Source organism: Esox lucius, chromosome 17 (genome assembly GCF_011004845.1).
Source record: "Esox lucius isolate fEsoLuc1 chromosome 17, fEsoLuc1.pri, whole genome shotgun sequence".
Lineage (NCBI taxonomy): Eukaryota > Metazoa > Chordata > Actinopteri > Esociformes > Esocidae > Esox > Esox lucius.
The window spans coordinates 19,680,257-19,707,531 of NC_047585.1; the positions used below are offsets into that span (position 1 = coordinate 19,680,257).

General features: G+C 39.6%; 1 protein-coding gene across 5 annotated transcripts in view; it reads right to left on the reverse strand.

Moving 5' to 3' along the window:
- Positions 1-27,275, reverse strand: part of LOC105017301 (chemokine-like protein TAFA-1) — a 187,202-nt gene that overhangs the window by 8,438 nt on the left and 151,489 nt on the right. For 3 of the 5 annotated variants that reach the window (XM_020055490.2, XM_010881801.3, XM_010881802.3), the window contains exons 3-5: positions 23,339-23,479; positions 2,635-2,759; positions 1,021-1,111 (exon numbers count right to left, since the gene is read on the reverse strand). In XM_020055490.2, coding sequence (XP_019911049.1) covers positions 1,085-1,111; positions 2,635-2,759; positions 23,339-23,479 — 293 coding nt within the window. In that variant the 3' untranslated portion in view covers positions 1,021-1,084. The remainder of the gene's footprint in view (positions 1-1,020; positions 1,112-2,634; positions 2,760-23,338; positions 23,480-27,275) is intronic. The other 2 variants (XM_020055491.2, XM_020055492.2) reach the window with 2 other exon arrangements.

The following is a 27,275-nucleotide window of genomic DNA, read 5'->3' on the forward strand; positions in this document are numbered from 1 at the left end:
ATGTACAGAAAGAATGGCTTTTCCTCACATAACAAACAGTGCAGGTCCTATTTCATATCTTCTCTGGACTACTGCAACTCTCGGTGTGCAACTTCAGGTGCTAAACCTTCCAAGGTTTTCCCATCTGACCTTGACTGGCTTCTAGTGAAAGCTCATAATCCACAACAGGACCACAGTGAGTATCTATGGAGAATCAAGGTATACTGCCCCTCCTTACATCCTGCCAATGCAAACCATACATTCCAATTCAATACCTCCACTCCACCACCTTCAGTCTCTTGGACATCTGACCCGTTGATAAGGTCAGCTCCCAGGTAAACCTGTTATTTGTCCTGATAGGCCAATGATGGAACCAGCCTTCTCCTGATGACAGTAATGGAAACCCTAACCATCTGAAACCCTAATCGGACGGCTGAACACCCCCCTCTAATAAGAGGAATGTCCTTATCTAGCAGCACTGGCTTTGCTGATACCTTCTTTATTACAGTGTACTTAAAATGACTGTGATATGTGCATTCCTCACCTTGAGATGAATTACCTTCTATGTATTCTTATCTTTATTTACTAATATTGCTGTTGCATTGTCGTGGTCAAGTAAGCATTACATTGGATGATTAATACTTGGGGTATCCTGTTCATACGACACGTACAACTTGCGACTTGATATGTGTGTGTTAGTTCGCATGTGTGTGCATGTGTTTACAGGAACATATATGTCTTTGTATTTCTATATGTGCATTACATTTAAAAAATTTCTTTATAACATTTATAACGTGCCAATGTGTTTTACTGTAATTTTTGGTCTTGAGTGGGAGGGGGAGTACATTGTGTCTGTTTAACACCTGTCTAATCATCTACAGCATGTAAACACACACACACACACACAAACACACATACATGATAATGTTTCAATGAGTATTTGGGTTAATGAGAAATCATTGAGCACAAGCCAATCAGTCAGTCCCACTCCTAAAGCCATGTAGTGAAGTGCACATGAAGAAAAGCTGGAGAGGGACTAACCTTTACAGAAGCAAGAATGCAGCTCAGTTTCTGTTGAAGCATCCTCTGCATTTTGCTTCCAGAGCTAAAAAGTGGAGTATGGCGCAGTGTTCTGCAAAGAGAGGGTCAAGAGAAAATGTTGGCGTGTATATTTAAGAGTAAAGACTTTAGTAGAGCTTTTGCCTCTCTTACTCCAGTGTACAGAGTGGATCGCTCCTCCTGTTCACGGAGTTCAGATCACTTCTCGGCCTGCATAGAGCCTCGGACTTGAGTGTTTAAGACACCCAGACGTGTCACAATATTTCTGTAGCCCTGAACTAGCTCACCTGATTCACCTATTCAATAGCTTTATTATACCATTTTCTTTTTAAACAAACACTCTTACCCAGAGTGACTTACTGTACAGGTATCGCATTCCACTAAGCCAGGTGGGACACCCACACAACACAGTAGTAGTAAGTACACCTTAAATAGTAAAGTAACAATCAGCAAAGTCAGTGGTAGAAGAATGAACAATTTGAATCAGGTGTGCTAGTTCTGGAATACATTCAATACAAAGGAAGGCTGGGATGTCTCGAAGAACAGTGAGCCGCTGATTTAAGGTTAGCAACAGATGGGTTTGTTCTAATCTACGAAACAGTTGTCACTTTAATGTCCAAAGAAACATTTACAGATGCATTCAAAGTGTGCTTTATATGGTATCATAGCTCTTACCTCGACAGGCAGGCAAAATGGTACCATCCGGTCAACTTCTTTTCACTTTTAGGGGGAGGGCCTCGAATGCTAGACCCGTATAGATTGTGAACAGCATGAAGCAAGTGGAACAACCTTGAGAAGCCCTGTGTGCTCTAACCGTCTCTAGCTGTTCCCATCACTATTATCACATTAGTTTCTGTTTCTATTCAAAGTCATGGTCTCGAATCACTAAGGAAAGGGGGGGTTGCTGCACCCGGTCTGGGGAGTCAATCGAATGAATACAAATCTGGCGATCAACCTGTCACAGAGTGTTAGATAGGCTCGCTTAAGGGACTTTATTCCTTTTATTATATTCATTCCTTATGGCAGATTCTTCATCTTGTTTTTTTTTTTACACACTGCCTGACAGTGGAAACACACTTGCTTTTAAGTTTATCTTTCTCAAGAGTTTCCCCCTCAGGCGAAAACAGCCTGTTTTCCACTGCTTTGCTTACACTTTTCTGGCACAGGTCATTGGATATGCAGCTTACAGTTTAAAAACACAGCCTCACCAGAAAAAAATAACATACAAAATATGTTATGTGTCTAGTGCAGGATTTATTGAAGGGCTTGAATAATAATAAACAAATGACCTAAGTTACAGTAATGGGACATCGGCTGAGAACCTACCAGTATATCAGTGAATGTACCAAAGCATTTAAATCACAGGTCCTTTCAAAGTGGTCACTCAGGTTCTAAGTACAAACTGGTATGTTGTTGTTGTCTAGGTTGTAGTTTGGGGAACCACGTCTCACTTCAACAACCAATTCACATAGCTTACACAACACTTCCACAGCCATTTGGAGATAGTAGCTTGTGAGTACTCTGTTCAGTGTCATGTCTGTATGAGTGAGTGAGTGATTGTGTGTGTTTTTCTATCTAGCGCCAGTGCAGTCTCACCCTTGTGGTCTTGATCTTGTTCCCAGAGGAGCACATCCATCCAGAGTTATCAGGCAGAGTCTTACACTCCTCTCCCTCCAGACATGGCTCCATCTCACACCACCACTTCCCAATGACAATGGACGCTGCCGGGAGGAGAGGGACATAGAGTTAGGGGGGGGGGGTCACCCTGTCATCATACACAGATACAAAGTTACACAGGTGCAATCACAGACATAAACACAATGAGGAGAATGGCAGCTCATCAATATGATTAAAAAGCTAATCAGTCTCTGGTGACAAGACCTACATGTTTTTTATGGGTTTCTTGAAAATCCAGACAATCCTTGACAGCAGGGACATTTTATTTTTATATTTAGAAAAAGGAGATGATTTATCATTATTTGAGCTTAAATGTTTAGGGAGAATTTTTGTAAGAATATAAAAAAAGAAAGAAACATATATTATTTATTTTGATCTTGGTTGTAAGGTTGGAAATGCACTTAAATGCTAAATACAAAAACTTTAAAAAAAAATCTTCAACATTTTAAAAACAAGTATAATAGTTTTTTCAAAGAAAAAACAACTATATTGTGCAATTCTTGTAAAAGCTGTGTGACTGTAAATAAAATTTGACTTAGAACTGTGACATCTATATTTAGATGTTATCAACTCAGTCCGATTTGTCTGAAATCCTATATTAATCAGGAATCAGAAAGGTCAGCTATAACAGACTAACCACATCTTCGTGTTTTCATTACAATAAGGGCAGCAAGGCCACTCATGGTGTGTTAAGTTTTTTACTTTTGATACATTTAAAAGACACAAGATGGAAATCATCATGGTAACAACCATAAAATGTCAATTTTATCTCCCTCAGAACTTAATGTAGAATATGAATTGGTTTCAGATACATTTCATTTATTGAGGTTTTAGAGCCATAAAGAATCTGACAAAAAACAAAGTTACAACTCTTTTGTAAACTCATTAAAACTTATTTTTGTATAATGTCAAAAACACTGTAAGAGTGCTGACAGATCTGATCATATCTTTGTTTTTAAAGTAATCGTCTTCGAAATCTAGAAATGTTTGTATTTATATAAAATATTTCAATTTTAAAGTTGACCTGAAACGGGACAACCCACTGTGATATCATGTTCAAATATGTATTCACAAATATTATTAAATGTACATGAAGATACATACTAGATGCTTCTAAAATGCCTAACATGTACTAAAAACTTGAAGACTGCCGCCATTTTGAAATGACCTATATGGTGGGATTGGGTCACATCTCAACCCCACTAATCAACAGGGGTAGGTTTAACAACTGGAAGATCAACCCATTGAAGCTGACCCTGGTCTTCCCAAGGCATATGCATTTGAACCCATTCATCTTAGTGATCCTGGAGTTGTTCCTTTTTAGGCAGAAAACGTGAATGTAGAGAGAATACGCCACAGGTAAAACAACACATGAAGCAAGGGCATCAACTCTCTACTCCTGGTGTGAATGGTGGATTTTCCCACCTGGGGAAGTTTTGACTGGAAAACATACATATTGGTAATACAATGCAGCACAGAGGTCCACTTGTCCTTCAGTCTGGTCTATTCGCTACTGCATGTTGCCACAGCATATCAGACGATATTGGATATATACTTTTCCCATTCCACCAGCCCTGGTGAATTGACCTTCTGCATTTTTCCATGTTCTTCACAGTTCCACAGTCATAGTCATGCTGTGCTGCACTATGCTCTTCCCCACTTCTGCACTGATGGTTGGCGGTCTGTGGCCAAGATGCAGACACCATGATCTTTAAGTTTATCAAGTTATTGCTGCTAGCTTTCGGTGAAAAGTAAACATGCAACCAACACGCCTGATGATTTCTCGATTGCCTAACCAGAAGTTACCATAAACATATGAAAGCTATTAAAGGACGAATGATCCTATCCTCAATCAATCCCTCCTGCAAAATTGTTGCCGTGGCTGCCTTGCTAGCTAGCTACAGCCAGGATGTCATCTCAGCAGAGGCTAGTAAAGACAACAAAGTGATACGTATTTCTAATAATAGTTTGAAGCTGATGGACAATTCTAAAGAATCATTACACATTTGACAGATAACCATCATAACACAATTGACAAAAACCCAGAGATCATAAATCGTCCGGCTTGCAGATGGTCCAATAAGGTAGAGCCGACTACAGCTGACAATGCACAGCTGTCAGACTAATGACACATTTACCACAGTTTCAAAACAGAATTTGTAACAAAATCTGGAAAATAAGAAAACAAAAACAAAAAAAACCTATATATTTATATAACTCAGGTGTGTACTAGTATTTTATAATATCTTTATTTCCAGCATTGAGCATGTGGCATATCTGCTTCGTCACTGTTCTTGTCTGCAGATACACAAAACATTGTTGCACCTGTCAGACTTTAAAACACAAATCATTTTCACCACCATAACGTGCGCAGCAAAGATCTTACCCTTTTAATGATGGCCTACTTCCTGTCCCGGTCAGAGGTCAAACACCACAAAACTGTGTGTTCTTCCACTGACCAGGAAAAGGTCAGTGGAAGAACAGCGCCACCTCCAGCAGTGGTCCCCGATAATAATTAAATGCAAAACAAACCAAACAAATCAAACAAAAATTAACACATTTTAAACCACATCAACTATTTGCATTTCGCAGTACTTACTGTAGTAACAACATCCTTTGTCACAGCACATACAAATACATTAACCACTTATGATTTAGCAATAGTAAAATCTGTCTCTGAATTTATAATACTCTGGCCAAATGAAACAACAGTTGTTATGGGCATAGTGGCCTGCTGGCAATTCTGTCAAACGGCAAATGGGCTTTTGGGTGGGCAGATATTGCAAATGTTGGCTGAACTTCTTGTTTGTACTAACCATCCTGGCAGTATTTTCAAGTTAAAATGCCTGCTAACCTATCCAGCAAAATAAAAACGTGAACTTGGAAAGTTGGCAGTTTTTGCTACTCATCTATTCAATCCGTCATTACCTGGTAGCTAACTATCATTATTGGCAAACAATTTGAATCCAAATGGAAGGTTTTTAAAATATGCTCATCTTATTTATTATATACTTTCCCTAAAGCCCCCAACCATGTGTCAGATTCAGTTCAGTCCACAGATGTTTGGAAAATGATAAAGGTTTGGTGTTTTTGCTCTACTCTAGCACTTTGAATTTGAAATGATACAATGATGAAGTGCTTGTATACAGTCAGCCATAATGTGAGGGTGCTTTCATCCATATCAGATTAACCATTTAGAAAAAAACATGTTTTGTACAGTACCCAATTTAAAAGGCACTAAAAATATTTGGACAATTGACTTTACAGCTGTCTCTTACTATGCACTATGCATCGGTGTTTTGTTTGATCATTTGTGCATGATAGGTGTCAGTGTCTACACTTGATTTTAGGTATGCATTTTTAGTCTGTTGCTGGTGTCTAACATCCAAATATGTTCTAATACAATTCAAGCTGGCCATCGCGATGAAGATAAATCAGAATAAATCAGAGAAATAGCAAAAATATTTAATGTGCCAATATCTACTTTTTGGTATATTAACAACAGAGAAAATATTGCTTAGCTCAACAATGTCAAATGACCTGGTAGACTAAGGAAGACTTGGACAGTGGATGTAGAATGCTCACCATAATGAAGAAATAGTGTTTGACAGATCAGGAACATTCTCCAGGAGGTAGGAGTGGATGTGTCAGCCCCTAAGATTCACAGAAGACTTCACCAGCCAAATACAGAAGCTGGACCACAAGAAACACTAGCTGGCCTAAAAAAACAGCAAGGCCTAAAAATACCACAAAGTGCCTGCAGGGTTCTGGAAAATAGGTATTTTTGGCAGATGAGACTGATATTAACATGTACCACAGTATTGGCAAGAGGCAGGTAAGGAAAGAAATTAACAATCAGAAAAATAAGGTGGATAATGCTTATGGTATGTATAGCTGCCACTCGAACTGGCTCACTTGTCTTTCCTGATTATGTAACGGTTGACAGCAGCAATAGGATACATTCTGACGTTTTTTATTATTAAACCTTTTTATAACCAGGAAAAAACCCTTGTTAAATACCTATTTTTCGAGGGGGAACTGGTAAGAAGTTCAGCAGGAAGTAACAATAGTCAGCAAGTACATACAATACAAGACCACTATACAAAAACCAATCACAACGATCAACAATATTTCCATCTATCAATACTTTTAATACATTCTGAGATACCCGCGCCTCCAATTTTTAAATCTTTTTTTTTGGTCAAGACCAAGAAGCGTTTTGGGAAAATGATATTTTTCCCCGCTTCAGTAATGGCCATAGGAACTAAAAGATCTTAGCAGCTGGGAATGAAGACTGTATGTTTGGTCTGTTCAAATCCTCCCAAATGCCTCTAAGCTCATTGGACAGCACTTCACCTTGTGGCAGGACAGTGACACCAAACATACTGCTACAGCAACCAAGGTGTTTTTCAGGACCAAAAAGTGGAATGTTTTTGAACGGCCAAGTCAATCTCCCAACCTGAATCCAATTAAGCATGCATTTTACTTGAAGACAAGATCCATGGCAAAAATGCCTTGAAACAAACAGGAACTGAACATGGCTGTGTTACGGGCCTGGCAGAACATCTCCAGTGAATATACACAGCGTCTGGTCATGTCTTTGGACATCAAAGTAAATGCAAAGTATTTGCAACCAAGTAGCAAATATGACAACTTTATTATGTTAATTAATCCCTTTTTGTCCCATGAAATGAACTCCTGCAAATACCCTCAAATTCAAGCTAACAATCCACACTTATTTCAAATCCAACTTTCTAGAGTGCAGCCAAAACAACTAAACCTGTGTCTCTATCCAAATACCTACAGACTGCAATGTATATCCAAGACTCTTGCCAACATATTGGGACCAGATTGAACATTTATGTTTCACAAATAGTATGCTGAATGTAACATTTTGTTTCTGTCTTTCAGAGATGAGTGAAGTGTGCCAGTTTTACGAAAACAAACACACACAGATAGAGGAAGAGCAGTACAGCAACTTGTACTGCTACTTGTAGATAGCCATGAATTACAGCATCGGTACACAGAGAGAACAGTGCAATAGTTTATAAATAATCCATTCTTCTTTGCCTCCTTCCTGCTGCCATTTTCAAGTTAAAAAAACAACAAACAATATATATTCATATTGGTCTATAAGAAATGTAACATTCAAATCATGAATGTGAAACAAATTAAATGATATTAACATTGACAATTATAATCTGTTATCCAGAGCTATAATCAGGTTTCCAGTTCTCAGTTATAAATGTCCACCCCTTTGGGTCCCAAGAAGCTGAATGGAGAAACACTTTCATAAACAACAATCTGGTTCTTTCTGCACTCCACAGCAAGTAAGACATGCCTCTCCCTGAGGTGGTGGTATGTGTTTTGTTACACTCATCCATGAAAGGACATTAGGAGGGCTGTTAGCAGAGGTGTGAATAGTTGGAGTACTTTACTTCTAGACAGCCTTGTGTAAGATTGTGTTAGTAAACAAGCATTGCAAAAAATAGAGTGATATGTTACAACTTCACTAATGTATTTGCTCATCATAAAATCATGGTAAGATTTTGCGAAGCCACATATTTTACAATACACATAACATAATTTGATAATGCTATAATAATTTGATAATAACCAAATACTAGATAATGCTAGGCAGTAGCAAATGTAACCAACTATTAGCTTGCAAATTTACAATCATTTTACCATGCTATATAGCAGCTGGCTAAATGAAGTTGCTTTTATTTGTCTAGCCAGCATATGGAAATATGAAAGCTAACATTAGCTAGTTATTACCTAATGTTAAATTACTAGAAAGTTAGCAAAATTACATATCATTCCCATTCATTTTCTGCATGCTGGTTATAAAATTAGAATATCATTAAAAAGTTTATTTATTTCAGTAATTCCATTCAAAAAGTGAAACTTGTATAATGTATACATTCATTCCACACAGACTGATATATTTCAAGTGTTAATTTATTTTAATTTTGATGATTATAACTGACAACTAATGAAAATCCCAAATTCAGTATCTCAGAACATTTGAATATTGTGAAAAGGTTCAATATTGAAGACACCTGGTGCCACACTCTAATCAGCTAATTAACCCAAAACACCTGCAAAGGCCTTTAAATGTTCTCTCAGTCTAGTTCTGTAGGCAACACAAACATGGGGAAGACTGCTGACTTAACAGCTGTCCAAAAGACGACCATTGACACCTTGCACAAGGAGGGCAAGACACAAAAGGTCATAGCTAAAGAGGCTGGCCGTTCACAGAGCCCTGTGTCCAAGCACATTAATAGAGAGGCAAAGGGAGTGTAATCCATTCAAAAAGGGTGCTCAATACATTCGCACATAATGACTCAAATCAACCTGTTAAACGTCTAAAATCTCCCTCAACACTTTTCATGAACTAGAACGTCGTCTCTGCATTTTGAGATGCATGCAGCATACAAAACAAAATGGATACTAAGAAAATATTTGTGAAAGTAGATAGTGCCCATTTTCAAGAATCCCTGTTCTAAATTAGCGTTTTCTCATTCTTTGCTCAAAGCAATTTGTACCGTTTCTGATATGAAACTTGCTGTTGACAATAATGTCTTGCCCAAACAGTGATTAATTATTATTTTGGTTTGATATAGAAGCATTGCATTGGAAGGCAGTAATCTTATTTTTAATCAAAACTAATTGCCTCTCATTAACATCTACAAAATATGACCTCTAGCTATTAAACAAAAACAAATAAGGTTCTTTCTCATCTTCTCAACTAATGTGGGTGTGTTTGTATTTTTATGTTTGTGTGTGTGCGCATCTGAAGTACCAGTCAAAAGATTGGACACGTACTCATTCAAGGTTATTTCTTTATTTTTACTATTTTCCACATTAGAATAATGGTGAAGATATCTAAACTATGAAATAACAGATATAGACTCACATAGTAACCAAAAAATAATAATGCTAAACAGATCACAATACATTTCATATGGCAGATTCTTCAAAATGGCCACTGTTAGAAATAGAAATTCACTGAGCTGATGTATTAATGAATTCTACAAATTTATAGGGAAATAAAGAATTATTAGTTAGATATTGGGCTTAATAGAAAAGTACTGAGGCCATGTGTTTAGACAAGAAGAGGAATGCCAGAGGTGCTGATAATGTGGTAATTCTGGGAGAGGGGATCTGGTCTTTGTTTATTTGATTGCGGCACACATCTTTGAATGGTACAGTATCAGTAGATCATTGGGTCCTCTGTCAATTTGTTAAGCTATAAAAGCCATCTGTCTTGATAGGGTCATCTATAATGTTCCTTTAGTGTCCTCAGAAAAGGAGGGGCAATCTAGCTTTGGGTAAAACCTAGGAATGGATAGAACAAAGTCACACCACCCTTTTCCTTGATAACAGCTTTGCACACACTTTGCTTTCTCTCAACCAGCTTCATGGGGTTGTCACCTGGAATGCATTTAAATTAACAGGTGTGCCTTGTTAAAAGTTAATTAGTGGGAATTTCTTTTCTTCTGAATGTGTTTGAACCAATCAGTTGTGCTGTGACGATGTAGGGTTGGGATACAGAAGACCATCCTTATGTCTGTACTGTAGTAGTCCATATTATGGCACGAACAAGTTAAATATGCAAAGAGAAACAACAGCCTGCCTTTACTTAAGACCTGAAGGTCAGTTAATCTGGAACATTTAAAGAACTATGACATTTTCTTCAAGTGCTGTCACAAAAAAACGGCTCAATGGGGAAACTGGGTCTCATGAGGAGCATTAAAGAAATGGAAGACCGAGAATTACCTCTGCAGCAGAGGAGTTTATTAGAGTTACCAGACTCAGAAATCAGCAATTATTTGCACCTCATATTGCAGCCCAAATAAATTCTTCACAGAGTTCAAGTAACAGACACATCTCTACATGAACTATTCAGAGGAGACTGCATAAATCAAGCCTTTATGATTGACTTGCTGTAAAGAAGCCACTACTGAAGGACACCTATAAAAGAGACTTGCCTGGGCCAAGAAACATGAGAAATGGATATTAGACTGGTGGAAATCTGTCCTTTGGTCTGATGAGTCCAAATGTGATGTTTTTGGTCCCAACTACTATGTCTCTGTGAGACATGTGGGTAAATGGATGATCTCATGTGTGGTTCCGCCCATGGAGGAGGTGTCATGTTGTGGGGGTGCTTTGCTGGTGACAGTGACTGTTATTTATATAGAATTCAAGGCAGACTCAACCAGCATGTCTACCACATCATTCACAGATGACCTTGCCTCCACAGTTACCTGACTCCAACCCAGTTGAGATGAGCCAAAATGTTCTCAGCTTGTGTGCAAACTCCTTCTAGAGTGCTGGAAAAACATTCCAAGTGACTACCTCAGGAAACTGGTTGAGAGAATGCCAAGAGTGGGCAAAGCTGTTATCAAGGCAAAGGGTGGCAACTTTAAGAATCTTAAATAGAACTGTTTTAAAAACTTGTATGGTTACTCCATGATTCCATATGTTATTTCATAGACTTGATGTCTACACAATTATTCTACAATTAGGAAAATAGTAAAAATAAAAAAATACCCCTGATTGAGTAGGTGTACAAAATGTAGTACTGTACCTGGTTTCTTCTTTAAAAAGTACTTGTACTGCACTTCAAGCTGTCAAAAGGGCATTATTATTCTCGAACTGGATAAGTTGAATGCAAAAAAAAAATATTCATTTCCCTTTTCACCTTTCTGGTAAAGTTATTCTGTAACCTGTGTAACCAGGGTGACAGACAGGCTAAGAATATTTGCTAAGCAGCTTTTCAAAAACACAGGATACAATACAGCTCCCTGTTCATTGTGGTAGAAACTATAGCAACACAGGGATAGAGAACAAGCTAAACTGTAGCCTACTTTCTGACACACTGGACTGTATACACACTACAATAAGAACAGACGCTGAATTAGTTTTACAAAAACCACAGAGGCTAATCCCAGCCTTTCCCCTCCCCTGTCCCTGAAGACGGCCTAACCATGCACTGAAGCTCCTGGAGCTAGCTGAGCCAAGAGCAAATTGTTCCCTTTCTCTGCACACCAACCAAACTCACATTAACCTCTATGCTACCCCATGGCTGTTCACCACATAAAGTAATTATCACACACTTGTGTGTGTCTCTCTCTCACTCTCTCATCAATCCCATGTGGGATAGGAGGACACATCTCATAATGCAATTAATCCCTTTCATTCTAGTTTCCAAATGTTTTATTTGAGTTTCTAAATGTTTGTTTCCATGTTCTTCTAGTTAAGCCAATCTGGATAAACTAACCTTCCATTGTAAAAATAAATTCCAAAATGGGTTGCAGTGAACCTGTTTTCCATTTAGTTCCTTTTTTTAGATGTAAACAGCGGAATCTAGAAACTTGCTTTCCATTATATGAACACTGAGAAGGATTTATATTCAACACTTTGAATGCAGAATCCATCCTAAAATGAAAATGGTAAGGTAATACCTGCAAATAAAGAATCTATCCTTTGGAATGGAAAGGAAAAATAGGGGAAGAAGGGAAGAAAAGATAGTGAGAGAGAGGGATTAAAGGTAGAGAGAGATAGAGATGAGAGGGACAGAGGGGAAAAAAATAAATAAGAAAGGGAGAGAGATGAGATTAAAATGTTGCCTCCCCAGAGGGGTTGAAAGATGAGCTAGATTTTGCATGAATGATGAATGGTATTTACTCTACTCCACACGACATTGACTTCACCGCACATTATGTGCTGGATAATATGCAGCATCTACATGCGTTGGCCATTTCTATAGGGCCAGCCAATTGTATCTGCTTGTCAAGCATGTCTCAGGGACAATAAATCTGCCCTCATTATGAACAGCATAATGACTTTATGTGCAAAGGGATGTAAACACCTTGGGGTATCCTGTCCACAGTAGTTACCCTGCAGACAGGTTTTCTGTTGATAAGACAGTGTCAGACAGTGGATCCTCCATCTTTTTTAGTGTTAAATCTTTCATAATATCCACATCGTAAAAAAAAACAAAAAACGAACTGATCTAACCACTTTAATACCAGACCTGTACCTGACAGACTTTTCTCTGCGATCCAGTAAGTGCAGGAGGCGAGAGCATCAGGTTCTGAAGGAAAGGGTGAGGATGTGGAGCTGAATCCAGGCCAGGCCACCTCTCTCAGAGTGACCTCTGGAAAAGTGAGATTCTTTGGGCTAAGTCCCATCCCTCAATCCACCTCTGTCTCCCCTTTTCTCAATACCAACCCTTAGTAAGCCGTTTCCCCCTACTCTCCAGACGAGGACTATGGAGGGGATGTGGATTAATTAGAACAGGTCACTAGGCCTGGGTTGCTGACCAGGTAGCTAAGTCTGGTCATAAAAATCAGGTCAGTCCCCAATTGCTGCCACCCTGATGGATAAAGGTGACAGTTTTCGTACAGGACTCATCAATCATTCTTTTATGACGTTTGACATTACTAATGCTGAACTCATTGCCCTTCTTTTTCCCCTTAGTTTATGATTTGCATGAAGATTGCGTACAGAATTGTTTGAAGGAGATACCATAGACCATGTTGCAATTCATTGTGGAGTTTTGGAACCTAAAATGTTTGAAATAATTTGAAACCATTGTGAAATCGGCCCTTACTGCATGAAAACAAATAGCAAAAAAAATAAAAACAGCTATAATATTTTTTTTCCCAGTGTTTTTTACAATTCATTATATCTAATAGATACTTGCAGGAATTGATTACATTTTTACAGCAAAGGCAAAAAAATCAATAAAGAGGATTGTGGGCATCCTACATCAAAGCCCCAAATCTTCTTGTGTTCCAGGGCTAAAGAGTTCATTTATTTATTTTTACCCCAACCATTAGTTTTTAGCATTCCATTTTGTGACAAGACTATTTCAGAAAACAGTTTCTGATTACTCTGATTGAATTCGCATAAAGCTCTGGCTGTGAAGGAGCAAAAACCAATGTGTCTCCAGGCCTTTTATCCTGTCAGAAGAAACAGCTAGGGAATTCCTTCTGTATTTTCCAAAACTTGTCACTTCAATAAAAGGGTTGCAAACAGCACATTTGATGCGATACAATACACAACCGCCTTATACAGAAAAACTTAAGCTGCAAGGAGCATTGTGCGGGTTTCAGCATTCTGCTAGCATTGGCCTTATTGCGTCACTTTTGTTCTGACATATATGCACCATATGTGCATAGATGCACCAAATGCCACATTAAAGTTTTTTTATGTGATGTGGTGTCCCCAAATGGCCAAAGTTGATGAATTAGCTAGATTCATAAACCTGAAAGTGTCCCAAATACAGTCACACTGAATGACACAAATATATCGTCCTGTGGCCGTTATGGTGCCACCACAGAGCCAAACTGAATGTACTTGCTGTGTTACAGCATAATACAATTTACGTCAATTGATATTATGATGTGATTATCTGTGTCTGATTAACATGCATTTAAAGTACCAGTCATTTTTAAGCTTGATGGTTTTTACGACAGCACTTGAAGTAACCATCAAAGTTCTTGACATTTGCCACATTGACTGACTTTTTTGTCTTAAAGAATTGATGGACTGCTGTTTCTCTTTGCTTATTTGATCTGTTTGTGCCATAATATGGACTACCACAGTACAGACATGACGACCCGATTGTCACAACACAAGTGATCGTCTCAAACGCATTAAGGAAAGATATTCCACAAACTAACTTTTAACAAGATGCACCCATTAAATGAAATGCATTCCAGGTGACAACCCCATGAAGCTGGCTGAGAGAATGCCAAGAGTTTGCTAAGCTGTCATCAAGACAAAGGGTGGAACATTTATAGAATCTACAATGTGATATGTATTTTCATCTGTTTAACACTTTATGATTAATACATGATTCCATAGGCGTTATTTTACAGTATAATTAATGTCTTCACTATTATTTTACAGATCCCCAGACATGTTTCTTGACAATCTGGCCTGGTTCATTTAATTAAGCAAGAGCGTTGCCCATATATGCCAATTGTCAAGTTACGTGATGATTTGTCATTTGTTACTATAGGCGTATGGGGTATTCAATTCTTACCTTACAAATTCAGGAGCCTGCTGGTTTTCTGTTCTACCTCATCATTAATTTCACCCAGCTGGTGTTCCAGGTCTAAATAGGTCCCTGATTAGAGAGTTGCAAAGAAAAAATGGAGTGGAACTGGCTTCAAGGTACAGAGTTAAATACCCCTGGATAAACTTTTAAAACGTTTCTCAAAAATTCTATATTGTCAAAAATCCATCATGGTGTAGTCAATGGGTCTTAATGGAAAATATGTTCCTTGTGAGGAAATGAAACAATGTATCTATTTCAAAAGTCATAAAGGGTAAGGGACCTGATCTTGCAAATGTGGCTGACTCAGTAGGGCCTCTGTGCGGTTGGTCACAAATTTCTTGTTCTCGTTTGGTTGTTGCATGATTGTGAATATCTATCAAGAATGTCTTTCACTACAGTTACGCATGTTGGAATTGCATGTAAATTGTTCGCAAAACCACGCCCCCAGCACATGTTCATTGGTCAAGAGTAGTTATGTTTCATGACATACTGGCTTGGTTTATATAACATTTAAAGACCCTCATCCATCGATGCCAAATTTCAAGTTATAGTAAGGTGGGTCATTTGGTACTAAAGGAGAAAGGTTATGAGCAATTTTTAAAACATTCAGAATATCTGAAAATCCAATAAGGGACACACTGGCATTATTATAAATCAGCATAAATGTGTATAGTGAAGTGACAATTTTCAAGACTCTAGGTCACATGGTGTGGGTGTTGTGAGCTTATGAAGTTTGTCCCTTTGGAGGCTTATGACAGCACCACCATGAGGCTGATTTGATTGTCATTTGTGGTATTTTATCTCACAGGAATCTGTGGCAGGAAATTAACAACAACTGACGGTAAGAAATACAACAGGGTTTCAGCAGTGAAATACTGAAACCCTAACCTAATGAAATCATGATTAGTAAACGTTTTGATAGCTGACTAACTTACCAATACATTAAAGCTGACATGGGCTAATTAAGTGATAGGTAGCCTTGTTGTTCTTAACCAGAAAGTTGTTAGCTCAAAAACCAAAGCTGAAAAAACTGAACCTTTGCCATTGATCAATGCACAAACCATAGTTTCTCAAGGGTTACGTCAATAATGGTCAACATTTCCTATGGGGAGTTATGTGCAAAACACACAATTCCTTTTCACACCTAAATATTTTCAAAGACACACATTCCCATTTCACACATAAATACATAAAGCCTACAGGTTATATTATGATTCGTACTGTATGCACATCCTATTTGACCTGAGTCACAGACAGCAGCTAGTAGACAGAAAATCTATTAATACGAATGTGTAAATTGTCTGTACAATACATCTTACATATTGTAGTATAATTTTACCCCAAATTAGTACCTAAATGAGCTTATACAAGGGGCATGTCAGTTTAACATCCCTGAAATAGATAGATTTACCCTGACACATGTCTAGCACAGTGTTTGAACAACTTCCAGTTGAGTTGCGAGGGCATATCTGATAGTTCAGTTAATTGTTAATGTTTTTAATATTGGAACAGCCTCAGAATATTTGACAGAAATTACCTGAAATTAATCACACCAAAAAAAAAAGGTTTTCCAGTGGCCCTCAGGGTCGTTCTCTTATGCCACTCTAATTGATTGCCTTGGGTCAGGATCAGGAGTCGAAAGTGATTAGGGTTTATGTTTTCGCGCTTTTCTGCAGCGGTTCTTTTCAAGTTTGAGGGCATGAATCGATAACTCACACTGGATAAATGTGAAGTTCCCTTTATACCTCCAGCTCCCTGGACCCCCTGGCCTTCCAGTACCTCTGTCTGGCACCATGCCCCCCTAGATTCTTAAGGTTAATTTATACTTCCACTTGGTTCTGCTTAATTTTCTATAATATCATTGGTCAAACTAAAGATTAGAGGTATGCAATCATACCACGCTCGACTGGGCAAGAGAAATGCGCCATGCGACCGAAGTGCCTTTATGGTCGCCAGAACTCTCCAGAGGGCAGATTCCACTGTAACATTCAGGGGGGTTCTATTTTGTGTAGAATGGGTACCGGGCCACATTGGTAAAGACATTAAACTATGAACACAACCGGTCATATTGTTTTTATCTCACTGTCAAACATGTCTCTTAAAATGTAAACAGCTCTACCTGCACGCATCCTCTACAAAAATGATTCCAGCATCGATACAGAAACAGTGAACTATGCTCTAGTGGAGGAAGGGAACAGAATCTAAACAGAACCGTGACTTGGTTTGTGAAAGATTCATTCTTTTTAAACAACAGTCGTTACTGACTCAAGAGTCATACTGTTTATTCCAGGGTGACTTGTATAATTTAGCCACTTATTTGACCTGCTGGATGAAGTTCTACTGCAGGATGAATATGTGTTCCAGCCGTCTCACAGCCTTGCTCCGAACAGTAATTGTCTATGAGGCAGCATTGAGAATATAAAGAAACGCGTAGAACTGATAAGGGAATGCGCATGGTGCAGAAATGAGTCCATATAATTTAGCATTGAATTGTGTCGATGGAAACCGTTTTGTAGAACCAAAACATACATAGGCTACAGCTCTGCTCAACAACTGAACCAAAGAACATATTTTGCAGGCTGCTGCAGAAGGTCACAAACTACTGTATATCCTGAAGAAATGTGGCAGTGTCCATGTAATGGAAGTTTTTATCCTCACATTTACCACTATAAATACATTTTTACTACAGTCTTTAAATTACTATTATTTAGATACACAATAAATGTTTGATGTGTTCTATTTTTGTGGGGGCTGAGATCTCATTCTGAGGAAACTGAGTTCCCCCCACTCCAACTCAATCAATCATGGGAGTCCACTCCCAACAGACCAGTCACAATTGAGACTGTTGTATGAGGGAGACTGACCAGTGTGTAATGGCTGTAATAAGGCTGTGAATGGCCCACAGAGCTGGAATAATGAAGCCAGGGTATAATTATGGAGGTATCCAAGACAGAGTCCCCAGATCCGAGGTCAGTTTTACAGGCCATTATTCTGTATTAATCTCTGCTCTTCAGAGTTCCACACTCACTCTTGATTAGATATTCGTCGTTCGGCCACTCAATTACTACACTCTTATAAAGACTACCCTGGGAGCGTAGGCTGTAATTGTTTAACGCGACAAGTGCATATGTGTGTTTGTGTGTACTGTACATTCTGTCTGTGTGTTTCTAAGAGTATTGTAGTCTTGACGTGTGTCCAAGTGGTCGTTTGATAGCAGTATCTCTTGTGATGAAAGAGGAGTCTTCAAATTGCCTGTTGTCAATTCTAACCTGTACAATAGATCTTGCAAAAAATAGAATGTCTAAAATGGACGGAACTTTAAAGCGAGTGAGCAATTGTGAGCTACGGTAAGGGGAGTGGGGCAAAAATAGGAATAGTCCTGGCTGACTGAATTACTCCTGCCCTTAGTGAAGAGCACATCCTGTCTTGTCAGTTGAAAGGTCAAGTGTCTAATGATGTCTGCTACAGTGGGAGTGCTCAGAGGGATGTGACAAAGTCTTAAGTCAGCTATTTCATTCTGGTCCACAATCTCAAACTAAAGAAAATTCCATCTCTGTCTCATCTGGTGAAAGAAAAAACAGAATACAGCTCCTCACCTGCCTTCCATTAGTTTTTGCTAGTGAACAGCCTTCACAATGTTTTCTCTGGTGACCAGCATTCACTTTTTACTGGACACTGATGACCAGCCTTCATAGTGTTTTCTCTAGTGACCAGCATTCACTTTTTTCTGATAGTGGAGAATAGTCACATAGAAGACATTTGCTGATTCACAGACAGTTTTAAAACAACGAGCTGCAGTAGGATCGTTTCTTCAACTAAATGTTCACACACGAAGTCGGAATCCTGTTGCAGCTGTTTGTCTTGCCACTGCATTTTGAATCAACAATGACTATTTTCTTCCAGTGTAGGCCCACATAACATGCAGTGGCCTACATCAAACAATGTTGGGCTCTCAGAGTTGACTGGGTAATGAGTGCTTATCAAGTGTCAGTTCAATTAGAATAAACATTATGAATATCAACACTTTAAATAATCTGCTGCTATATTCTTATCCTCAATTACTAGGATGGATTTCTGCCCCAAATCCCCAAATGTGCTAAAACTACATCCTAAACAATGACAGGCAACAGGACTAGCATTGTTCATCACTGCTTAACTTCTCCTCATTTTAAATGCATTTGAATGGTTCAGGACCCAGTCACCATTGACACAACATGTAAGCCTAGGGTTCTCCTATTGGTTTTATTAAGTGGATGCTTGATGCCTTACAGCCTAATGAAAGCAGTGCTTAATCTGTGTATCAACTAACAACATTAAATACAGTATTAAAAATAATTAGATTCTTAGTATTCTTAGTATAAATTTTTATATTATCATACTTTTCCCGTAATAATATTATATTCTGGATCTGGCCAGTGGACCACCTGTTGAGTATGAGGAACACGTTGTTCATGTAGTCGCCATAAACATTAACCAATGTTCAGGGATAGAGTCATCTTCAACCTCCTGTCTGTTTCCCCATTAACAGGTTGTGAAAACTCTTAATTGGTTCTTCTTTTACACTTGCCATGTTTGGTTAGGGGGAGCTAGACCATGCAGGTCAGACCGGCCTGCATGGATCAGCATTGACTAGCTTCAAGTTAAGGCTGCTATGCTGCATTTCAAGCAGGATCAGCCTTTAGTATTTGTTAGCCTTCAGCTGTTCTCCATTTAGCAGGTGTGTTCAATGCTACAATGGTCCTGAACTGACCCCATAACTGTATTGCCAGGTTGATGCACTGCAGGCCTATGATGGGTCAATAACTTGCAGTTTCTGACTTTAGCTACTGTCAAGCATGAAGCAAGACAGGTGTTTTAATGTATCCACACAGAGACATGTAGCCAGCAGTGTGAGTGAGTATAGAGAACACATCTGCTTGGTGTGTTCCATGTGTAGTACAAGTCTTTAATAGGAAACAGAAACAGTAGTTTTAAATGCTTTGTGACTCATTTATTCCTACCCTTTAAGATGATACTGCTGCATTGCATTAAGACATGTCTCTTTGAAACACTGATACTACTAATTAGGCAATAGTCCTGTGTAGAGAAAGACAATATTTTGAAGGGCCTAATCAAACTGCCATTTATTTTGAGTGTGTTTGATACTCTGTGGCTGGCTACATTCAGTTTGTTTCTTTGATCAGCTGAGTGCACTAAGGAATCAGGCGTCTCTTTCCAGCCTTGAAGTAACTAGCTTCCATGTGTGTTTTCCCCCTGGACGTTTTTCAAATGTACCATGACAACCTGTCATGCTCAGCATTACCCGCCCGCAGCCAAACAGAAGGGTTCATTCCCCATCAGCAGCTAGCGCCACGCTTAATATGCTCAAGAGATAGAGCAAATGTGTATCTGTGTGTACAGTATGTGTACGTATCAGAGAAAGTGTGTTTGTTTCTGGTGACAAGAGATCCTCCCTGCTACAGTGTAAATAGTTTGTGTCTGTCTATATGGTGTGGGGGGGGGGGGGATTCTGTACGTTTATGTCTGTCTGTGTGTGTGTGTGTGTGTGTGTGTGTGTGTGTACAGTGTGCTCTTGCATATTTTACAGGCGGATAAAGGCAGCGGTGCAGAGTGACGGGCACCTAATCTGAGCATATTTGATTGGCCTAGCATGGGCTGTTAGAAATAAGTCGGAGTGTTTGACTTGTTAAAAGGGATGTTCCTCACTAAGAGCCTTGTTGGCCCTGACATAACTGGGACATAGATCTCCTTTTCAAAGCTAATAATCAATCCCCATGCTGGGATAAGCCGACAGCACTCTCCCACTGAGAGTGTGTGTGGCGCCAGCCTCCAACACAAGAACAAATTTCACACGCATTGATAAAAAAAAATCCAATGACCATTTTCAGGAGTAAACATTATACGTAAAAGGAACCGTTCCCTCCTTTAGTTCTGAAAGTAACACTCAACACGCATCCAATGTAATACCTGTGGAGACATGCTCAGCATGATATTATCCTTGTTTCCTTTCCCACTCTCTTTCTCTCACCAGGGATTTTATGGCTAATTGGGAAAGACTGTATTTCTGCTAATCGATTATGCATGTATAAAATACATATTGACACATCCAGCCCAGAGCAAGAAGGTTTAAACATTTGTCCAAGTTCCAGAGCGTTTCATTACACCCACAATGCTTTCTCAAAGACATGTGGGAAGGAGGTACGGTCACCTCTCTGTCTTGTCACAGACACACTAAAGCGCTTGGTGCATGTCCCCTGTGAGTTCGTGCCATTCGTCCCCTCGAGGGAGAAACGGGTAAAGCTGGGTTGCATCATCGTCACTCGTTGTAGAAGGAGCATTAACACCGGGAAACCTGGGAATGAGATCGTTCAGGGCCAGCCGGACCGGCACACCGCGGCACATCACTCTGCTTAAAGTCACGGGATACTGACTCCACAAGTCTATAGTCCCTCACAGAGTTGAAAATGGAACCCCAGTCCCACAGAAAAAACCCAACTTTCAGGACTTCACACAGAGAAGCCTTGGCAATTCCCTTGATTACCAGTAGCAAACCACCCTGCCTGTCACTGCCGCCATGTCTCTGAAGCGAAACGGGGTGAGTCCTGGTCGGTATCTGGATCGGAAACCAGATGCTGCTGGAGGTGGTGTTGGAGGGGCCGCGGGGGGCATCCGTCTGGTTAAATATGTAGATGCGTAGGGTGCTATATTTTTGGGGGGGATGTTAAACGGGTTAAACTTGCCATACTGTACAGTTATGTTAATGTGATTTCGAGACGCCGTCAAACTGATGTTACAATTTATAATAATAATATCTCTCTATCTCTATCTCTCCCTCTCTCTCTCTCTCTCTCCCTCTCTATCTCTCTCTCTCCCTCTCCCTCTCTCCCTCTCTCCCTCTCTCTCTCTCTCTCCCTCTCTCCATCGCTCTCTTTCTTTTGCGGTGCAGTCATGCTCACTGCTGGTACATCGTTGTTCAGTGACTTGTCATTTTCATTTTCATCTCAGCTCTCTCTATAACAGGTTGTTAATCAATACAGTAACAGGTACAGGGATTCGCCACTCACTGCAGGAGCCGAGAGCACAGAGGCATGAAGTGTGAACGTGACCCATCCCTCCCTACCTCACGACCTCCCTCCACCCCCTCCCTCCCCCGCTAGCTGCCTCACTCCACATCCTCCCATCTCTCCTTCTATTGGGATTCTATCACACTGATCAAATCAAGGCAACGTTAAGATATAAATCTATCTAACATTGGTTTACTCCTTTGCCCACGACCAATATGATTTCCTTGTGAATAAAGCTTGAATTGTTGGTTGAAGAGAAAACGTTGTTGTTACGTTGGGACGGGCGATGTTTCATTAACATATATTTTCCAGAGAGACATAGTAAAAACAGTTCCATCCTAACAGGTCCTTTAGATGAACAATTACCATTCTGCATTTATTCCTTGTTATTGTCTTGTGTTGCTATTTAGAATCTTGTTTTATAAGTTGTTTTATTTACCTCAATCTGAAGTGAGTCTCAGCATTCAGTTCATAACTAAATGTGACTTGATATTGTTTAATCAAGTTTAGAACTATTTAAATTCATTGGGGGCGCGGGGGCGGGGATTCTTGGTGAATTGGACAGAAGTGAACATACTTCCTTACGTTGGGTGAGTCAGGTATGGAGTCCCTTGCATTAAAGGTCAAACCAGAACTTAAAAAAAATAAGTTAATGCGTTTGGTTAGATTTGTTTTGTTAGGTTTTCTGTCTCCCTACTATTTAATTAATTCACATTCCAGAACCTATCATGGTGTCAAGTGGGGCTAACCAAGCCTATGAAATGGAATGAAGAGGGCAGACAGACACACACTCGCTGCAACATCACTCATGATAAAGACGTCTCATTGTTCTTCCTATGTGGGGATAGCTTAGACTTTGATCTTTGAGGAGTTTGAGGGGAGACAATTCATAATAAAATAGTTCTGACGGCATGAAGGAGCTAGCTTCTCTGTTCTATTCTGATTTGTTCTATCTCACTAGGCTTCTGACTGCTGGTGTTCTGGTCCTCTGTTTCCTGTAACTGTGTTACTCTGTAGATTATTTTTGTCAGTTAGGTGTCAGCCCAGAGTCTTCCAGATTTGTTTTCATGTACTCATTTATTAACCTAAGATGCCTTCAGCCATGCAGTTTGCAACCTGGACACTTCCCAGGAGTGGAACACTGCGATATCCAATCCAGTACTCAGGCAGAATTCAACTTAGTGCCCAAATAGTGCTTTATTACTATCTAAATTGACTTCACCAAGACGGATGACAACCAAGCAAGAAGGACCCACATAAAAAAAAGTTTTGAAACATCTTAGCATGTGGATGTCTGGTTCATCATAATGTTCATGCCAATTACAATCAAAGCGCAAAACTACGGCAAAAAACTCAACACTAATTTTACTTAACTACTTTTTTGAATAAACCCTCTGAATGTTAGGCCATGGATAGAGTAAGTCTATATGAAGTAAAACATTTTGTAAAAACAACGTATGTCATGCAGTGAACAGGACCTTACCATCCACACATGAGGGTTTGTTACGCGTCGTCCCGGCCACCTTTCCCGGTAGACAGGAGCACTTGACGGTCTGGGAGCGCTCCTCAATACGGTTCTTATTACAGCACCGGTGGGCAGCGATCACCTCACATGTCCCTCCTTCTGAGGAAAGAGACACAGGGACTCGTGGTTAGCCCACAGCGTGACATGTAGATGAGTCAGGTTGGACGAGGACTAGAAACGCAAACAGAAGGGCTCAATCCGAGCACTTGTGGCATACCGTGCATACTCGGCCGTCATTTCATCGTCTAGCAGGAATGCATTCTGGGAACGTTGCCTTTAAATTTCACTCCATAACTTTATTTGCCTTATGAATCAAACGGAAGCATTTGGCTGCACTATTTGCCACATTTGTCAGTCTGAAAGGATGTTGTTCAATAAAAAGTCATCAGTTGCATTTTGAAAACCTCGCTTTACCAATGTGTGTTCTTGGGTTCCTGGGAGATGTGGGTTCCTGGGAGATGCATACAGTATACTCTACATACATTGTTGTGTGGGCGCATTCTTTCCTTTCAATTATCTGACCAAGCACACTTTTTGTCATGATAAGTAAGAGATGTAAATATCTATCTCAGCCTGCTTACTTAGAACCAATGAAAATGGGATTGATTACCATTGGGGACCACTACAGAAAACTGTGAAAATATATGCACCTGCCATTTTGAGCTACTCTTGAAAAGAGTTTCCCCTCAAAAGAAATGTAAAAATAATCTTAGAGGTGCTCAGATCCAGACCTCTGAAAGGAAAAAACTAACATCTATGGATATGTTGTACAGTTTGTAAGTATCAAGTAATATAAATGTAATCCAGAGCCCTTGAAATTATGTTGGATATGTTTGTTATGTATGTGGGGGGTAGAAAGAAATACTTCATATATGCTATACAGCTTATTCACTGTAAGATACTATATTTATATTAAACAGAGAAGACACCCTGCTTACAGTACATACTGAATGCTTTTTCAATCCTTTTTTTGACAGTATGAATCAGAGGAACACAGGTAAAATGGAAACTTAAAATGGAAACATAAAGATGGGTATTGAACCATCTTTTTTAGAGAGACATAGCTGAGAAAGGTAGAGACAGCTAGTGATGAAAGGTAGAGACTGATAGTGGTGAAAGGTAGAGACAGATAGTGGTGAAAGGTAGAGACAGATAGTGGTGAAAGGTAGAGACAGATAGTGATGAAAGGTAGAGACAGATAGTGGTGAAAGGTAGAGACAGATAGTGGTGAAAGGAAGAGATAGTGATGAAAGGTAGAGACAGATAGTGGTGAAAGGTAGAGACAGATAGTGATGAAAGGTAGAGACAGATAGTGGTGAAAGGTAGAGACAGATAGTGGTGAAAGGAAGAGACAGATAGTGATGAAAGGTAGAGACAGATAGTGGTGAAAGGTAGAGACAGATAGTGATGAAAGGTAGAGACAGATAGTGGTGAAAGGTAGAGACAGATAGTGATGAAAGGTAGAGACAGATAGTGATGAAAGGTAGAGACAGATAGTGATGAAAGGAAGAGACAGATCAATCAATCAATCACATTTATTTATAAAGCCCTTTTTACAACAGCAGTTGTCACAAAGTGCTTTTACAGAAACACCCGGCCTTAAACCCCAAGGAGCAAACAACAGCAGTGTTGAATTTCAGTGGCTAGGAAAAACTCCCTAAGAAGGCAGAATTTTAGGAAGGCCCCAGGCTCAGATGGGTGACCAGTCCTCTTCTGGCTGTGCCGGGTGAGATATTAAGAGTCCAATTGGAATAATTAATAAATGCATGTGGGCTAAATCCAGAGTCTATTTCAATTTAGACTAGGTCAGAAGTATGACCAGATGGACAAGGACAAGGACAGGGATAGCAACGGGCCCCCCAAACCAGGTACTCCGCAGGTGTGGACCAGGAACTCATGTCCTCCTAAAGTTTAAACAGAGAGACAACAACAAGCCAATGACTCTTCCCCCAAAAGGCATTATAGGGAGGGCATCCCAGTGGCGAAGAGATCCCACCTGGGAAGACAGCAAGGGTGGACAGTATCAAGCCTTTCTGGTCACCTTCACGCCCCCAGGCCAGGCTACACCTAATCATAAACCATGCTGTAGAGATGAGCTTTTAGTAGACACTTGAGTCTACATTTCTAACCTTGATTGGCAGATCATTCCACAGTAGTGAAGCTCTATGAGAAAAGGCCCTGCCTCCGGCTGTTTGTTTAAAAAGTCTAGGTACAATGAAAAGGCCTGCATCTTGCGATTGTAGATTATGTGTAGGTATGCAGGGCTGGATCATTTCAGTAAGGTAAGTAGGAGCAAGTCCATGTATTGATTTATAGGTTAACAGTAAAACCTTAAATTCAGCCCTAACCCTAACAAGCAGCCAGTGTAAGGATGCTAGTACTGGAGTAATGTGTTCAAATTTTTTTGTTCTAGTTCGAATTCTAGCAGCTGTGTACAGCACTAACTGAAGTTTTTTTATTGATTTGTCAGGGTAACTGGAAAGAAGAGCATTGCAGTAATCTATTCTAGAAGTAACGAAAGCATGGATTTTTTCTGCATCAGTTTTTGATTGAAAGTTTCGAAGATTAAAAAAAGGAACGCTTGAGACATATTTTATATGTTCTTCAAAGGAGAGGTCAGGGTCAAGGGTAACGCCAAGGTTTCTTACAGTTTTTTGGGATACAACCATGCAGCCGTCGAGGTTCACAGTGAGATCCAATAACAACGCTCTTTGTTTCTTGGGTCCTAAAACGAGCATTTCTGTTTTTATTGAGTTTAAGAGCAAGAAGTTCTCTGTCATCCACTTCCTAATATCTGAAACGCATGCTTCCAAAGTAGCTAATTTTGGTGCTTCTCCATGCTTCATTGAAATATATAACTGTGTGTCATCAGCATAACAGTTCAAATGTATATTGTGATTTCGGATTACATCGCCCAGAGGCAGCATATATAGTGAGAACAATAAGGGGCCCAGAACCGAGCCTTGAAGAACACCAAAGCATGCCTTTGACTTGTCAGAGGATATGCCATCCACACTAACAAACTGATATCTTTCAGATAAATAAGATTTAAACCAGGCTAGAACATGTCCACATTGCCCAATATGGGTTTCCAGTCTCTCTAAGAGAAGGGAGTGATCAGTAGTGTCAAAAGCAGCACTAAGATCAAGAAGCAACAGGACGGATGCGGAACCTTTGTCTGAGGCCATTAGAAGGTCATTTGTTACCTTCACGAGTGCAGTCTAACTACTATGATGGGGTCTGAAACCGGACTGGAGCATTTCATAAATGTTATTTGTCTTCAGGAAGGCATTCAGTTGTTGGGAAACACATTTTTCTAAGATTTTTGAGAGGAACGGGTGGTTCGATATTGGCCTTTAATTGTCGGGATCCAGATTAGATTTTTTAGAAGAGGCTTCATTTCTGCTACTTTTAGTGAGTTTGGTACACAACCGGAGGAAAGGGAGAAAAGTATAATGTTCAACATTGGCTGACCTAGCACAGGAAATAGCTCCTTAAGTAATTTTGTTGGAATCGGGTCTAGCTGACAGTTTGTGGGTTTAGAACTCATTACAAATTTAGTTAATGTCTCGAGCGATACGGGATCAAAAAATTCAAGTGTCCCCATTGACACCTGGTCAGGGAGGTTCAGGACATTTTTAGGACAACTGAGATTTTGAGGACTATAACTATTTAAGGAGGAGTCAGTTATTTGTTTTCTAATCATGATGATCTTTTCATCAAAGTAGTTCATGTATTCATTACAACTAAAGTGAAGACCTACTTCACTTGTTGAGCTTTGCTTTTTTGTTAACTTTGCAACTGTATCGAAGATACATTTTGGATTGTTTTCGTTCACAGAAATAAGCTGATCGAGCAGACATGAGTGATTTTCGGTACTGTAGTGTACTGTCTA